At 37.5% G+C, this 15,236-nt stretch overlaps 1 protein-coding gene and 2 long non-coding RNA genes across 7 annotated transcripts in view; 1 reads left to right on the plus strand and 2 right to left on the minus strand.

Annotated features, from left to right (window-relative positions):
- The window catches only part of LOC112860863 (phospholipid-transporting ATPase IB-like), a 216,029-nt gene that overhangs the window by 108,559 nt on the left and 92,234 nt on the right, over window positions 1-15,236 (plus strand). For all 5 annotated transcript variants that reach the window (XM_086714937.1, XM_086714959.1, XM_086714965.1 and 2 more), the window contains 2 exons: window positions 7,944-8,127; window positions 14,814-14,924. In XM_086714937.1, coding sequence (XP_086571063.1) covers window positions 7,944-8,127; window positions 14,814-14,924 — 295 coding nt within the window. The remainder of the gene's footprint in view (window positions 1-7,943; window positions 8,128-14,813; window positions 14,925-15,236) is intronic.
- Window positions 408-5,605, minus strand: LOC147584879 (uncharacterized). Its single transcript, XR_015254049.1, has 2 exons — window positions 4,425-5,605; window positions 408-964 (listed from the first exon to the last, which is right to left on the minus strand). It is a non-coding gene; the product is annotated as an uncharacterized LOC147584879 (long non-coding RNA).
- LOC147584880 (uncharacterized) overlaps window positions 8,474-15,236 on the minus strand; it is a 128,853-nt gene continuing 122,090 nt past the window's right edge. Inside the window, exon 3 of the long non-coding RNA XR_015254047.1 lies at window positions 8,474-8,516. This is a non-coding gene — a long non-coding RNA (uncharacterized LOC147584880). The remainder of the gene's footprint in view (window positions 8,517-15,236) is intronic.

Here is a 15,236-nt window from a genome sequence, read left to right on the forward strand (position 1 = left end):
TGAAGTTATCGGTGTTACTGGAAGTCTAAACATCAATTTAAAAAGGGAAATCATGTACAACAAAGATGGATGGAGCTAAGAAAATAAACTAAGTACAGAGTAATTGTTCCTTTCTCCTGAATAAAAATATTAACTGGACCAATTATGAAGACATTTTGATGCCTTGGACTTCTAAGTATTGATTTAGACCGTTTTCTCGGTCATCAGGTTCCCTATATGCTTCAAATGTCTCCCCCCGGTGTCCTTCTTTGTTCACATTCATTCAGCATCAGCTACAAGAATTCGGCAGGTTCTGTTCTTTATTGCACTCTCACTTGTCACGACTGTAGTTTAGCCTTCAGGATTCTTTGTGACATAGCCTTCCATTAGTTAGAACCGAAATGACAGAAAGCTAAGTCAAATTCGCCTTTGGGCTAAAAGGGAATTTATTAGCTCACATGGTTGAAAATTCTGTTGGCAAAGCCAACTTCAAGGGAAGCAAGCAAATTTATCAACAGTTCGTCAGAATTATTTTTCTTTTCACTATTTAGACTTTATGGAACCATTTTCGTTTTGCATTCTAACAATATTTTAAGGAGTGTTCGCGGTCTCTCCACCTGAACCTCCTACTCATGCTGGAGGAAGCCATGAAAGGACATCACTGAAGAGGAGAGAAAACGTGGGCTAATTTGGCCACAAAGGATGGACATTCCAGTAGTTGGCTTGCAGTGACCTAGTGGTGGTTGGTCCTAAATCTGGCTTTACTCGTGGTTTCTTGTAGGGTTCCAATGTTGTCCCCCTTTTGATCTGTCTGGTGCAGGCTTCATCCCCAGGCGAGATCCCCTTTGGGCAGCAAGTTAGGGGTTGAGAGACCTCGCATCTTCATAGGACTGCATCCAGGGCAAGTTTCACATCTGCTTTCTCCCATAAATCTCAGCAAATGGGACATCGTGCTTGGCTCTGAAAGATGCTTGCTGCCGGCAGCCTGAGATGAAAACAAAGGGATCGTATACGTGCTGGTAACAGTGGGAAGAGCTGTTCTACCCCTACGTCCAAAGGGATTGGAGGAGGGGAGGAGTCACTGTGCCTGGAAGGAAAGAGTCCTTCAGAGCCGGTTGCCTCTGGAGGAGCAGTGAGCGGCAGGAGACAGACACAGCCACCTGGAGCGGATGTGGCAGGGAGGAGCAGGGGAATGTCCAACTTGACCTCCCTCTCCTCCCTGTCCAGCTCCGGCAGGGTCACTTGTCAGCCCACTGCGACACCGACTCTCAATTTTCCAGGTTTATGTGGTCCAGTGTCTTAGTTTTTCCCCTTAGTCCCACCATCCCTTTAAGGGTCCCCACTGGAGGAACAGTAAACATAAATGAACACAAAACTGAAGTCTGTTGACTGAGGTACATCCTGAATGATGGAAACAATTCGGTACGGACCTGGCTGAAAGTGTACTTTGCAGAGGGGAGTGGTGACGGACAAGGAGAGGAGAGTCTGTCTCTCACTTTCTTCATGGCTTCAAACTTTTGACTGAGTTTTTCTGTATATTCTACTAAAATTTCATGAAGCATTTCTAGTCTGTACTCATGAAAGACATCTGTCTGTGGTTTCATCTCAACTTTTTGAGTGGCTTTGTTATCAGATCATTCTAACCTGATAAACTGATTTGGGAGGTGTTTCTTTGTCCTGTTTTCTATACTCTCTGTAGTGTTTGGTATGATTTCTTCCCAAAACGTTTGACAGACTTCACTGTCGACGATGCCACCTGGACCTGGACTTTGTAGGAAGGCTCTGATGAGTAATTCAATTTAGGAAGCAAATATTTTCTACTACTTCTTCAAGTTTGTGATTTGTGTCTTTCAAGGGATTTGTCCATTTGTTCTAGCTGTCAAACTTGTTGGCATGAAGTTTTTCACAATATTCCTTTATTTATTTGTTACTTTTGTGTGACGTGTGCTGGTGTTCCTTCCCTTCCTCATATGGATAATTTACTCTTTTTTTCCTTGATCAGTCTAGTTAGGGCTTTACCAGTTTTGCTGATATTTTCAAAAGGCCAACTCCACGGTCCGTCCAGTTTTTTATTTATATTCTGATATATGTTTATAATGTATATGTAATGTTATGTATATATAACATTAATATGATGTAATATATGTGTATTATAATATATAATGATATCATATTCTGATAGACATTATAATATATACTCATCTGGATTATTTTCTGCTTTTACCTTACTTTGGATTGAACTCATTTTTTTCTCATTCCCTTAAGGTAAAAACTTTTGTCACTGATTTAAAAATTTTTTATTTTCTACTATAAGCATTTCAAGATATAAATCTTTAAGCACTGATTTAATTACATTTCACAAATTCTGATATGTTGTGTTTTCATTATCATTCAGTTCAAAGTACGGTATTTTCTAATTTCTCTTGATTTCCTTTTTGACTCATGGGCTATTTAAAAGTATTGAATTCTCACACATTTGGGTATATTCCCTGTTACTGATTTCTAACTTAAAGCTATTATCAAAGAAAATACTTGGTTGACCTTTTTTCTTTGGTACTTTGTCACTCTCTTGTCTTCTGGCTCCCTTGTTTCTGGTGAGAAATTCACGCTGTTGTTAGCCTGTATGTGATGTGTCATTTTCCTACTTTCTAGATTTTCTCTTTGTTACTGGGTTTCATTCATTTAGCTATGTTGGCTCTAAATCTGGTTCTTACTGTATTTATTCTACTTTGGATTCAATGGATCCCTAAATTAATGTTTTGTTTTGTTATTACCAGATTGGAAAGTTTTCAACCATTATTTTCTCAGGGGTTTTTTTTTGTTTGTTTTTTGTTTTTGTTTTTGCTACTTTTGTTTCCTTTGCTTCAGGAGTCCAATCACATGTATGATTGAATGCTTGATGTTGATTACAGACCCGTTGCACTGCCACTGCATTTTCAATTTCAACTCTTTTCTTTTTGGATTGCATATTTTCTATTGATGTAACTTCAGATTCACTAATTTCTTCCACTCAGATCTGACTTAAGTTATGAAGTGTATTCTTCACTTCATCCCAGAGTTTCTAATTTTTTTTTAATAGTTTCCATTCTTCTGTTGGGATATCCTGTTTGTTGACTCATAATTATCATAATTTTCTTTCTTTGAACATATTTTAATTCTGTGAGCGTATTTATAATGCTGCTTTGAAGTCTTTGCTAACTCTTATATCAGGTCTATTCTCAGTCAGGCTGCTTTGTTCACTGTGAATGAAAACAAATACCCTTAAGTTTCTTGGCACATCTAGTGATTTTGTTTTATTTAGAGTGAAAGTGGCTATTGTGGAAAAATACAGTGTAGTTTATCTGGATTCTAATTTATTCTTCTGCATTTTGTTGGCCCAGTGTTTTAGTAACTTGCCTGGACTCAGACTGTCAAGTATGTTTCCCTGTTCACTTGCAGTTACTGGTATCTTTCCTCAGCCTTTTTTTTTTTTTTTTCCTTAAGCCTGCCTTCCCAGGAGTTTCTCCTGTGCCTGCAGAGTTTAGTCATCACGCAATTATTTGGCCAAGTTTGTGCCTAGACAAGTCATAGTCTGACGCTCCTACCCTTGATGCTAGGGCCATATGCTGGTTGGAGGAATGCTTTCAGAGGCACAACATGACAGCCTCTCTGGGCTCTTTCCTGCATATCCTTACTTTAGTGGTCAGTTCGGAATACGGGCAAGTTGATGACCTCAGCCCTCCCGTGATTCTTTTGTTGCACAATCTCCCTGTTACATTTCTAGCTGGTTTGCTGCCCTCCCTGAACTGAGAGAGCCACCCCAATTGGTAAAGATGTGGGTGTTCATTATCTGCTCCAAACCACGTCCGCCGTGTATTGGGTAGCAAATCTGCAGATTTTCCCCCACTCCCAGGTCAGGGGAACAGGAACACCTCTAAGTATGGAGGTCACGAACTTGCTGCACTTCTCTGATTTTCATGAATAAACATGTCTCGAGTTCTTTTCCACCTTTGGGCATTTTCTGATGGGCTGAAATGTTCTTAATCACGTTTTCCAGTTTTATACTTGTTTACTTTCTGAAGGAAACTGTCTAATATCCTTATATGCCATTAACAGGTATAGAAAGTTTTCTTAAAGTTTTGACCAATAATTTGCTTACTGAATGTCATTTAGAAATAAAAAAGCTTAGATACTTGGAGGGTGTCATATGGTATTTGTTACAATTGCTTAATCAGTGGCACTCAGGTAAACATAATCAGGAGAGAAAAATCTAATTAATCTAGAAAATTCAGTTTATCGGGGCGCCTGGGTGGCTCAGTCAGTTGGGTGTCCAGCTCTTGATTTCAGTTCAGGTTATGATCTCATGGTTCATGGGATCAAGCCTTGCATCGGGCTCTGCACTGACTGAAAAAGAAACTTAAAAGAAAGTTCTTATCACCATATGCCATAATTTATGTTTTATTTACTTGGTTTATTGTCTTTCTCCTCTCCACTGGAATGTAAACTTCATGAAGGCAGGAATGCTTATGTATTTTATTCTCTGCACTATTTTCTGTATCAAGAACTGTGCCTGGCTCATATGTAGGGACATCAGTATTTGTTGAATAAATAATAATTAATGCATATGAGATTACCTGTAAGTAGCTTACGCAGAGAATTCCAACCACAAATATAGCAAGAAAACTTGTTTTTATATACAAGAAAGTATCTACGCCATATAATATGTTGAACCTATTTTACAAATTTTGAGTGGAAACCATTTTATTTTTTATTTCTAACACTGATTGTATTGATAAAGAAGTCAGTAGTGTGTGCCATGGAAAAACCATGACATTATTCCAGTCAATTGGTTTAGTTATCTTTGTAATTCCATGAAAACAGATGATAAAAATACTACAATTTTTAAATCAAGTCAAATGTGACTAGAGTGTTTGTTTTATAGGTTGGAATCTATTATGTGCTCTTTCTACATTGTTGAATTTATTCGGTTCCATGTTATAGATTAAAAATCACAATGAGCGTTGACACGTGAAATACTATGTTTTGGAAGGTTTTTATACTTTCATCTTTCATTCAGATGAAAAGAACAGAAATTAGCTGTTTAATGTCTGTTTTGAATTTCTCAAACTGTGTTTTAGGGCTGTGTTTTCTTATTACTTTTGTGTCCTGAAACAGCATATTGACTTTTTTTCCTATCCTGAGTAGACTTTTCACCCTTCAGTTTTTGTGAATAGATGGCTGTGGGGTGTCTATGTTTTTTCAGCAAATAAAATGACAAGATAAACTTTGCCAGACATGAATGTAAAGATCATCAATTGAGTATAACCCTAAAATTTCAAGATTAGGGTAATTTGGCTTAATACACCCAGAAACATGACCTAAAGTGTTTTATTAATTTAAGCTCATTTAACACATAGGTATGAAAAGACTATTATTATTTTAGGATTTATTTTCATGTATGGGAGGGAGATCCAAAATCAGAATAGTGATAATCCAGTTCTATTCTTTTCTCTTTTTTTTTTTTTTGTAGTTTTAATTTAAATTCTAGTTAGTTAACATATAGTCTAATACTGGTTTGGGGAGTAGAATTTAGTGATTCACCACTCACATATAACACCCAGTGCTCATCACAACAAGTGCCCTCCTAATACCCATCCCCCATTTAGCCCATCCCCCACCCACCTCCCTTCCAGCAACCTTCAGTTCTCTACAGTTAAGAGACTCTTATGGTTTGCTTCCCTCTGTTTTTTCTCCCTTTCCTTATGTTCATCTGTTTTGTTTCTTAAATTCCACATATGAGTGAAATAATATGTTGTCTTTCTCTGACTTATTTTGCTTAGTGTAATATACTCTAGCTGTGTCCACATTATTGCAAATGGTGAGATTTTATTCTTTTTGATGGCTGAGTAATATTCCATAGCACGTATATGTGTGTGTATATATGTGTGTGTGTGTGTGTGTGTGTGTGTGTGTGTGTGTGTGTGTGTGTGTATATATATATAATGTGCCACCTCTATGGACATTTGGGCTCTTTTCATAATTTGGCTGTTGTTGATAATGCTGCTATAAATCATGGTGCACATGCCCCTTCAACTCAATATTTTTGTATCCTTTCGGTAAATACCTAATAGTGCAATTGCTATGTGTAACTTTCTAAGGAACTGCCATACTGTCTTCCAGAGTAGCTGTACCAGTTTGCATTCCCACCAACAGTGTATGAGTGTTCCCCTTTCTCTACATCTTGCCAACAACTGATCAGAATTGATGTGGAGCTTTGGCAAAAGGCCCTGAACCACCTCACAAAAGGACTGAAGGATTCAAGGATGTTTAGCAAGGGGAGGAGAAGGCTTAGTTGGGTCCCTGTAGTTCTCTTTTCATATTTGGAGAGCTTCACTGGCTCAAACGATAGAATTAAGATTTGACAGTATGAAGAGTCAAATTTGGTATTAATATGAGGTACATTTTCTTTTTTTTCTTCACAAATATCATAGTTTAAATATAAAAGTACTTGCCAGACAAAATGGTGAAGTTATTATCATTGTAGTTATTGCAGTAAAACAAAAAAACCAAAAAAAACAAAAAAAACAGTGTCTCTAGATGGAAACTAAACTTACAAATGGTTTCCGGAACATCATCTACTTCAGCAACTTTTCACACTGTATCTACAGTGTATTAATGTTAACTCACATTTTCCTCATTATGAAACCAAAGGTCTTCCGTCTGTGTTTCTGTCTTAAAATTTGGAGTGTGTTCTAGTCAAGGGAACTTCATCTCCTCAGTTTTTAATAATCTCACCTGAAATTTGAAAGGTTGAGATTTAAATTAGTTTTTAGGAGCTGTTTTGTGGGAAGGGGATGAACACTCACTTACTAGAAAATAAAACCTTTGTGTGTCCCTGATCATTTTGGATAGAGGTATGTAGCCAATTTATTTAGTGAATGAGTACATAAGTGATAAATAAGAGAGAAAAAAATTTGCTTCTCTTTCCTTGGAATGTCTGTTAAGTATTTTGTGTAGACAGGGTCTGCTAGTCTGAAATATTTGAGGAATACGAAATTTGCTTTCGTAGCTTGTCTGGGTGAAAAGAAAGGATCAACGGTATCCTCATCTGCACTGGACACATCCACGGGAAAGAAGCAAACATTTGTTATTTTCAGTCACTTACCTTTGGATTGTTATTGTCTCCACAGACTCCTGACTGAGATCTTCATGTTTCTCTGTCTCCTTGTAAAGTTCACTTGAGGGTAGTTTGATTTTCCTAGGCTACTCCACATATTTATCCTTTGGGGGAAATGCCTTTATACAGGTTTAGAAACAGATCTTCACTTCTTGCTCTCATGTAGCGAGATGATGTAAATTAAGATAGGCCAGTGTTAGAAACAGGGAGCAACTGATACTGTGTATTTCTTTGGGGACATTAAAGAAGTTACTGTGTGCTTTCTTTGCTTTACTTCTTATTTTGGGTGGGCGGGGGAAGGAATTTTTGAGTATAGCTGATACACAATGATACATTAGTTTCAGGTGTACAACGTGACTGGAAATCTGTTACGCTGTGCTCACCACAAGCGAGCTACCATCTGTCATCACACAACATTACTACAGTATCACTGGCTCTGTTCCCTGTGCTGTGCCTTTTATTCACGTGACTTCTGTTCCATCCGAAAGTGTGTACCTTCCACCCCCTTTCACCCATATTGCCCATCCCTTCACCCCACAGCCTCCACCAGCCATCAGGTTGTTCTGTGTTTATAGGTCTGATTCTGCTTTTTGTTTGTTTATTCATTTATTTTAGATTGGTGGGTGGAACGTTTTTATATCTGTTAAAAGCTTGATCAATGTATTGGAAAATTTATCCGTAGCTGTCATTTAAAGGTGGTTAGGTGTAGACTGCCGTTGACTCCATGTTAAAGGCTTTTACGACAAGGTGAAGTAAAACGAACCAACATAAAACAATAAAAAGTGGTGATTTCTGTCTTCTTTTTCAGGTTATCTCCCCTCCAGAAGGCAGAAATAGTCAACGTGGTTAAGAAGCACGTAGGGGCCATCACTCTTGCCATCGGGGATGGTGCCAATGACGTTGGGATGATCCAGATGGCCCACGTGGGTGTGGGAATCAGTGGGAACGAGGGCATGCAGGCCACCAACAACTCAGATTTTGCCATTGCACAGGTCAGTGGTGTGGGCACGTCGAGTGCATGAGGTCTACCCTACTCTTTAAGCTGCTCTTCAATATGCGACCAACAGAACATTTGGGGTTAAGTTTTGTCCTTATACAGTTTGCAGCAAAAAGGTTTTTCTCGAGCGGTTATGGATTTGGTCCAACTGATACCACTGAGGGTCTGTAGCTCTGCTAATAGAATCTCTAAATCCCCAGTCTCTTCAATCTGTAATGTGTGCTTTACTTTGTGGCATCTCTTGATGAATATTTCTTGAAGACTTATAATCTCCCAATTTCTGCTTTTTATTTTTTTTTTATTTTTTATTTTTTTTAAAATTTTTTTTTTCAACGTTTTATCCAATTTCTGCTTTTTAAAAGTAGGCACCGCCCCTTGGCAGATCTGAAAAAAACAGACTGTATATTTTAGTGTAGCTTCACAGCAAAATTGAGCAGAAGATATAGAACTCCCATATATCCCCTGCTCCTACCCCCACCAGCCTTCCCCCCGCCATCAACGTCCTCTGCCAGAATGGTACATTTGTTATAACTTATGAACCTACATTGACACATCATCGTGCAAAGTCCACAGTTTACATTAGGGTTCACTCTTGGTGTCGTGCATTCTGTAGGTTTGGAGAAAGGTATAAGGACAAGTACCTATCATCACAGTAATTTCACTTCCTTAAGAGTCCTCTGCACTCTGCCTACTCATCGTTCCCTCTACACTAACTTACTTTGGCAACCACTGATCTATTTACTATCTCCATAGTTTTGCCTTTTCCAGAATGTCCGATTCATACAGCATGTAGCCTTCTCCAACTGGCTTCTTTCACTGAGTAATACGCACTTAAGTACCCTTCATGTCTTTTGTGACTTGATAGCTCATTTCTATTTAGCGATGAATAATATTCTACTTTCTGGATGTAACAATACTTTGTTTATCCATTCAGCTACTGAAAAACATCTTGGCTATTTCCAACTTTGGGCAGTTATTAATAAAGCTGCTACATAAATTTTCAACTCCTTTGGATTTATACCAAGGAGTGCAACTGCTAGATCATATAGTAAAAGTATAAAAGTACGTTTAGTTTTGTAAGAAACTGCCAAACTGCCTTCCACAGTAGTGGTACCATTTACTGGAATGCATTTAAGAGTGTGTGGCCTGTGATGTACAGCCCCTGCGTATTTGTAATATCCAAGCTGTTTAATAAGAACACTCCCTGCTTCTACATATTAATATTTTGACTTTTGAAGAATATTTTAATCAATGTAAGATCAGCTTTGAATGGATACAATATTTTCACCACAGTTGAGCAACTAACAAGAAGACTTTTCATTCACTCTTGGTGAATTCGGGAGCCACATGTAATTCTTGAACAGCTCCCTAGGAATAATCCCATACTTTGAGTAGAACATCCCTGCTGGGGCTATTCTTGTGGTGGCTGTCTTTGAGAGGCTAGATGATTTAGTACCCTGCCCACAGGTAAGCAGGTGCCTGAAACTGGGGTGGTAACAAAACGGATTCCTAGGATTCTACAGCATAGATGAGGAGTGTATTACCCCAGTGTTTGAATCACATCCATTCTGATTAAGTGTTCTAGTTTTACAACAGGGAAAACTAAGGCTCCTGTGTGCTAGAGTATCTGGGTTACAAGAAGTGTCAGTAAACTATGATCAAAGCACCTGTGTCTGTAAACAGGGAAATGACCACACCAAACTCTCCTGATCCTGTCCTAAACTGTTCTAAATGCCATCGGGATACATGCTTCCCATGATCTCAGCAGTTATATGTGACATAAGCCTTGAACTGTTAAACACTGTGCACACACCAGGCTGGCCAGTATCAGGTATCCTGGGGATCCAGGGAAATATTTCTCCTTTTTTGGCTTGTTCTTTTTAGATTCCACATTGTAATTTATGGTATTTATCTTTTTCTGTTGGACTTATTTCACTTCACACAACACCCGCCAAGTCCATTCATATTGTCACAAATGGCAAGAGTTTATTCTTTCTTATGTCTGATATTCCCATTACACACACACACACACACACACCCCCCACATCTTCCTTATCCATTCATCTATTGATGGACACTGAGGTTGCTTCCCTATCTTGGCTATTGTCAGTAATGCTTCAGTAAACACAGAGGTGCATATATCTTCAAATTAGTTGTTTTCTTTTCTTTGGGTAAATACACAGTAGTGAAATTACTGGATTGTATGGTATTTCTATTTTTAATATTTTGAGGAGCCTCCATACCGTTTTCCACAGTGACTGCACCAGTTTGCATTCCCACCAGCAGTGCTAGAGGGTTCCCCATTCTCCACATTCTCACCAACACTCGGGATTTCTTGTCTTTTTGATTCTAGCCATTCTGACAGGTGTAAGGTGATATCTCATTGCGGTTCGGATTTCCACTACTCTGATGATTAGTGATGTTGAGAATCTTTTCATGTGTTTGCCTGCCATCATATATCTTCTTTGCAAAAGTGTCTATTGTCCTCTCATTTTTTAAAAAAGTACTTAAATTCCAGTTAGTTAACATACAGTGTAATATTAGTTTCAGGTGTAAATATAGTGATCCAACACTTCCATTCAGTACCCAGTGTACATCATAACAAGTGCCCTCCTGAATCCCATCACCTATTTAACCCATCCCCCACCCACTTTTGCCCATTTTTAATTGGATGTTTTGCAGCTTTTTTGGTGTTAGGTTGAGTAACTTCATTATATATTTTGAATATTAACTTCTTTTCAAAGACACCATTTTCAAATGTCTTCTCCCACTCAGTAGGCCTTTTCATTTTGTTGACGGTTTCCTTTGCTGTGTAAAAGATTTTTGTTTTGATACAGTCCCAATGGTTTATTTTTGCTTTTGTTTTCCTTGCCTGGGGAGATATGTCTAGAAAAGTGTTGCTAAGGTCAATGTCCAGGAGATTACTGCCTTTCTTTTCTTTTTTTCCTTTTTTCAAGTTTTTAAATTTAAATTCCAGTTAGTTAACACACAGTGTAATATTAGTCAAGGTGTAGAATTTAGTGATTCATCAAATACAACACGCAGTGCTCATCACTAGTGCCCTGAGTTTCAGGCCTCACATTTAGGGCGTTTTATTTTGAGTTTATTTTTCCACATCATGTAAGGAAGTGGTCCAGTTTCATTCTTTTGCATGTAGCTGTCCAGTTTTTCCAACGCATTTTTTTGAAGAGACTTTTTTTTTTCCCCACTGCATATTCTTGCCTCCTTTGCTGTAGATTAATTCACCACGTAAGCATGGGGGTATTTCTCAGCTCTCTATTCTGCTCCACTGACCTGTGTCCGTTTTTGTGCCAGTACCATACTGTTTCCATTACCACAGCTTTGGAATATATCTTGAAAGATATATTGGTCTCCTTTCTCAAGACTGCTTCAGCTACTTGGGATCTTCTGTGGTTCCATACTAACTTTAGGATTATTCTATTTCTGTAAAAAATATTTAGTATTTTGACAGGGATTGTATTAAATCTGTAGATTACTTTTGGTACTATGGACATTTTAACAATATTAATTTTTCTAAATTAATGGAATATTAGCCTGGAATAGCTTTCCATTTCTTTGTGTCTTTTTAGTTTACTTTATCAGTGTTCTATAGTTTTCAGAGCACAGGACTTTTGCCTTTTTGGTTAAGTTTATTCCTATGTATTTTATAATTTTTAAATTTAATTCTCAAACAATTTTTCTTAATTTCTCTTTCTGCCACTTTGCTAATAGTATATAGAAACACAACAGATTTCTGTATATTAATTTGGTATCCTGCAACTTGCTAAATTAATTTATCATTCTAATAGTTTTTTGGTGGAGTCTTTAGAATTTTCTATGTAGAGTATCATGCCATCTGCAAATACTATCAGTTTTGCTTCTTCCTTATCAATTTGGATGCCTTTTATTTCTATTTCTTGTCTGACTGCTATGGCTAGGACTCGCGGTACTATGTTGAAGAAAAGTGGTGACAGTGGACATTGTTGTCTTGTTCCTGATCTTAGAAGGAAAAACTCTCAGCTTTACAGCATTCTGTATGATGATAGTTGTGGGTTTGTCATACATGGCCTGTACATACATGGCCTGTATTATGTTGGCATGTGTTCGCTCTAAACTTACTTTGTTGAGTGTTCTTATCATGAATGGATGTTGTATTATATTTAATGCTTTCTCTTCATCTATTAAGATGATCATATGATTTTTTCCCTTTAATTAATGTGGTGTGTGTTGATTTGTGAATACTAAACTATTTTTGCATCCTTGGAATAAATTCCACTTGGTTATGGTGAATGATCCTATTATATTTAATGTATTGTTGAATGCAGTTTGCTCATATTTTGTTGAGGATTTCTGTGATCTTTGTTCATCAGAGATATTGACCTATAGTGGTTTTTTGTGTGTGTGTGTGTTTTTTTTTTGTAGTGTCTTTGTCTGGTTTTCGTATCGGGGTAGTGCTGCCCTCAGAGAATGTATTTGGAAGCTTTCCTTCCTTTCAGTTTTTTGGAATAGTTTGAAGACCATGGGTAGAGTTCACCTCTGAAGCCATCTGCTCTGGGACTTTTGTTAGGAGTTTTTGATTGCCAATTCAATTTTGTTACACAATCTTCCAAAAGAAGAAAGAATATTTTTAGGAGTTTATTTCTCCTAGGTTGTCCAACTTCTTGGCTTATAATTTTTTATAATAGTCTCTTATAATCCTTTCTATTTCTGTGATATGTTATTTCTCCTCTTTAATTTCTGATTCTGTTCATTTGAGCCCTCTTTTTTCCTTGATGGAAAAAAGACTGGCCAAAGGTTGATCAGTTTATCTTTTTAAAGAACAAGGTTATGATTTCATTGATCTTTTCTATGTTTTTTCTTGTTTTTCACTTATTTCTGCTCTGGTATTTATTATTTCCTTCTGCTATGTTTGGATTTTGTTCGTTTTCCCTTTTAGTTGTAAGGTTAGGTTCTGTTTCTTGAGGTAGGCCTATATTGCTACACATTTTCCTCTTATAACTGCTTGCACTGAGTTTCAAGGATTTGAGGCCATTGTGTTTTCATTTTCTTTTTTTTTTTTTTTTAATTTTTTTTTTTTTCAACGTTTATTTATTTTTGGGACAGAGAGAGACAGAGCATGAACGGGGGAGGGGCAGAGAGAGAGGGAGACACAGAATCGGAAACAGGCTCCAGGCTCTGAGCCATCAGCCCAGAGCCTGACGCGGGGCTCGAACTCCCGGACCGCGAGATCGTGACCTGGCTGAAGTCGGACGCTTAACCGACTGCGCCACCCAGGCGCCCCTTTTTTTTAAAAATTTTTTTTTTCAACGTTTATTTATTTTTGGGACGATTGTGTTTTCATTTTCATTCCTCTCCATGTATTTTTATTTTCCTATTTGATTTCTTCATTGGTCTACTGGCTGTTTGGTACCATGTTGTTTAGGCTCCATGTGTTTGTGCTTTTTCTAGTTTTTTGTTTTTCCCATGTAATTCATGTCTAGCTTCTTCATATTAGTCGTAGTCAGAAAAATGCTTAGTATGATTTTAATCTTCTTAAATTTATTTAGACTTGTTTTGTAGCCTAACACATGATGTGTCCTGGAGAATGTTCCATGTGCACTTAAAATGAATGTGTATTGTTACTGTGTTGTTTTTGGATGGTATTTTCTGTATATATTTAAGTCCATCTGGTCTAATGTGTTGATTTTCTGCCTGGGTGATCTATTCACTGATGTGAGTGGGGAATTAGAGTCCCCTACTATTATTTTATTGCTGTCAAGGTTTCCCTTTGTGTCTATTAATATTTGCTTTATTTAGATGCTCTTATGTTGGGTGCATAGATCATTACAACAATTATATCCTCTAGTTGTATTGATCCCTTTATTATTATATAGTGCCCACTCTGTCTCTTGCTCCAGTATTTGATTTCAAGTCTATTTTGTCTGATAGAAGTATTGTATCCCCTCCCCCAGACTTTTTATTTTTTTGACTTCCATTTGCATGGCATATTTTTTTTTCCATCTATTCACTTTCAGTCTGTATGTGTCTTTAGGTCTGAAGTGAGTCTCTTGTAGGCGGCATATAGATAGGTCTTATTTGTTTTATCCATTTTGTCACCTTATGTCTTTTTCCAAGTGTTTTCGACTGTTTACATTTAATGTAATTATTGGTAGGGGTGCCTGGGTGGCTTAGGCAGTTGAGCACCTGACGTCAACTCAGGTCATCGTCTCACGGTTTGTGGGTTTGAGCCCCACGTTGGGCTTTGCCCCTATAGTGCCAAGCCTGCTTTGGATTGTCTGTCTCCCTCTCTCTCTCTGCCCCTCCCCTGCTCACATGCACGCTCTCTCTCTCTCAAAAATATATACTAATAAGTCACTAATGCAGGAGACTGAACTGATTCATGCTCAGGCCCCCATTAACAGGCTATTTCACAGCAATGATAATACTTTAAGCCACATTTTGTCTTCCTCCATCTTGCTTTGACCCAAGAGCAGCTTTGACTGTAGAGAAGATGTTATGCCATGGTGTGTGCCATTTTATACTTTTCCAAGAATGAGTGTTAGCCCAAGAACTGTAAATGGACATTTTCCTATTTCTGCCCCATCTGTCTCCAGTCTTTTGTATGCATTCTACAACAGTGGGTCTAACAAATACTTTGCTGTTTCATTTGAACTTGCCCTGACTGTTGTTTCCTTCTTTTAGTTTAGCTACTTGGAGAAGCTTCTGTTGGTTCATGGAGCTTGGAATTATTTTCGAGTGACAAAATGCATATTATATTGTTTCTACAAAAATGTCGTGTTATATGTTATTGAGGTAAGAAAAGATATGCTTTCTTTCATGAAAAAGTTAGGTCTTTCTTTGACATCATGTATGGCAGTTTAGTGTTTTGTTTTTTTCCCCATATTTGTATCATTTAAATTACCATTACACAATTCTGCTTTAGGTTTTTGCTCAAAGTTATTTGGTAAATTTGAGTCTTCTAACCACCATCCTGACTTAAAAAAGCATTTGTATAAGCCTTAAATTTGGCTATGGAAAAATATTGTTTAGTATTTTACTTTGAAATAATTATGGATTCACAGGAAGTTCCAAAAATATTTTTTAGAAGGTCCCATGAAACAGTCA

The sequence above is a fragment of the Puma concolor genome, chromosome A1 (assembly GCF_028749965.1).
Source record: "Puma concolor isolate L17-30 chromosome A1, mPumCon1.1.hap2, whole genome shotgun sequence".
NCBI lineage: Eukaryota > Metazoa > Chordata > Mammalia > Carnivora > Felidae > Puma > Puma concolor.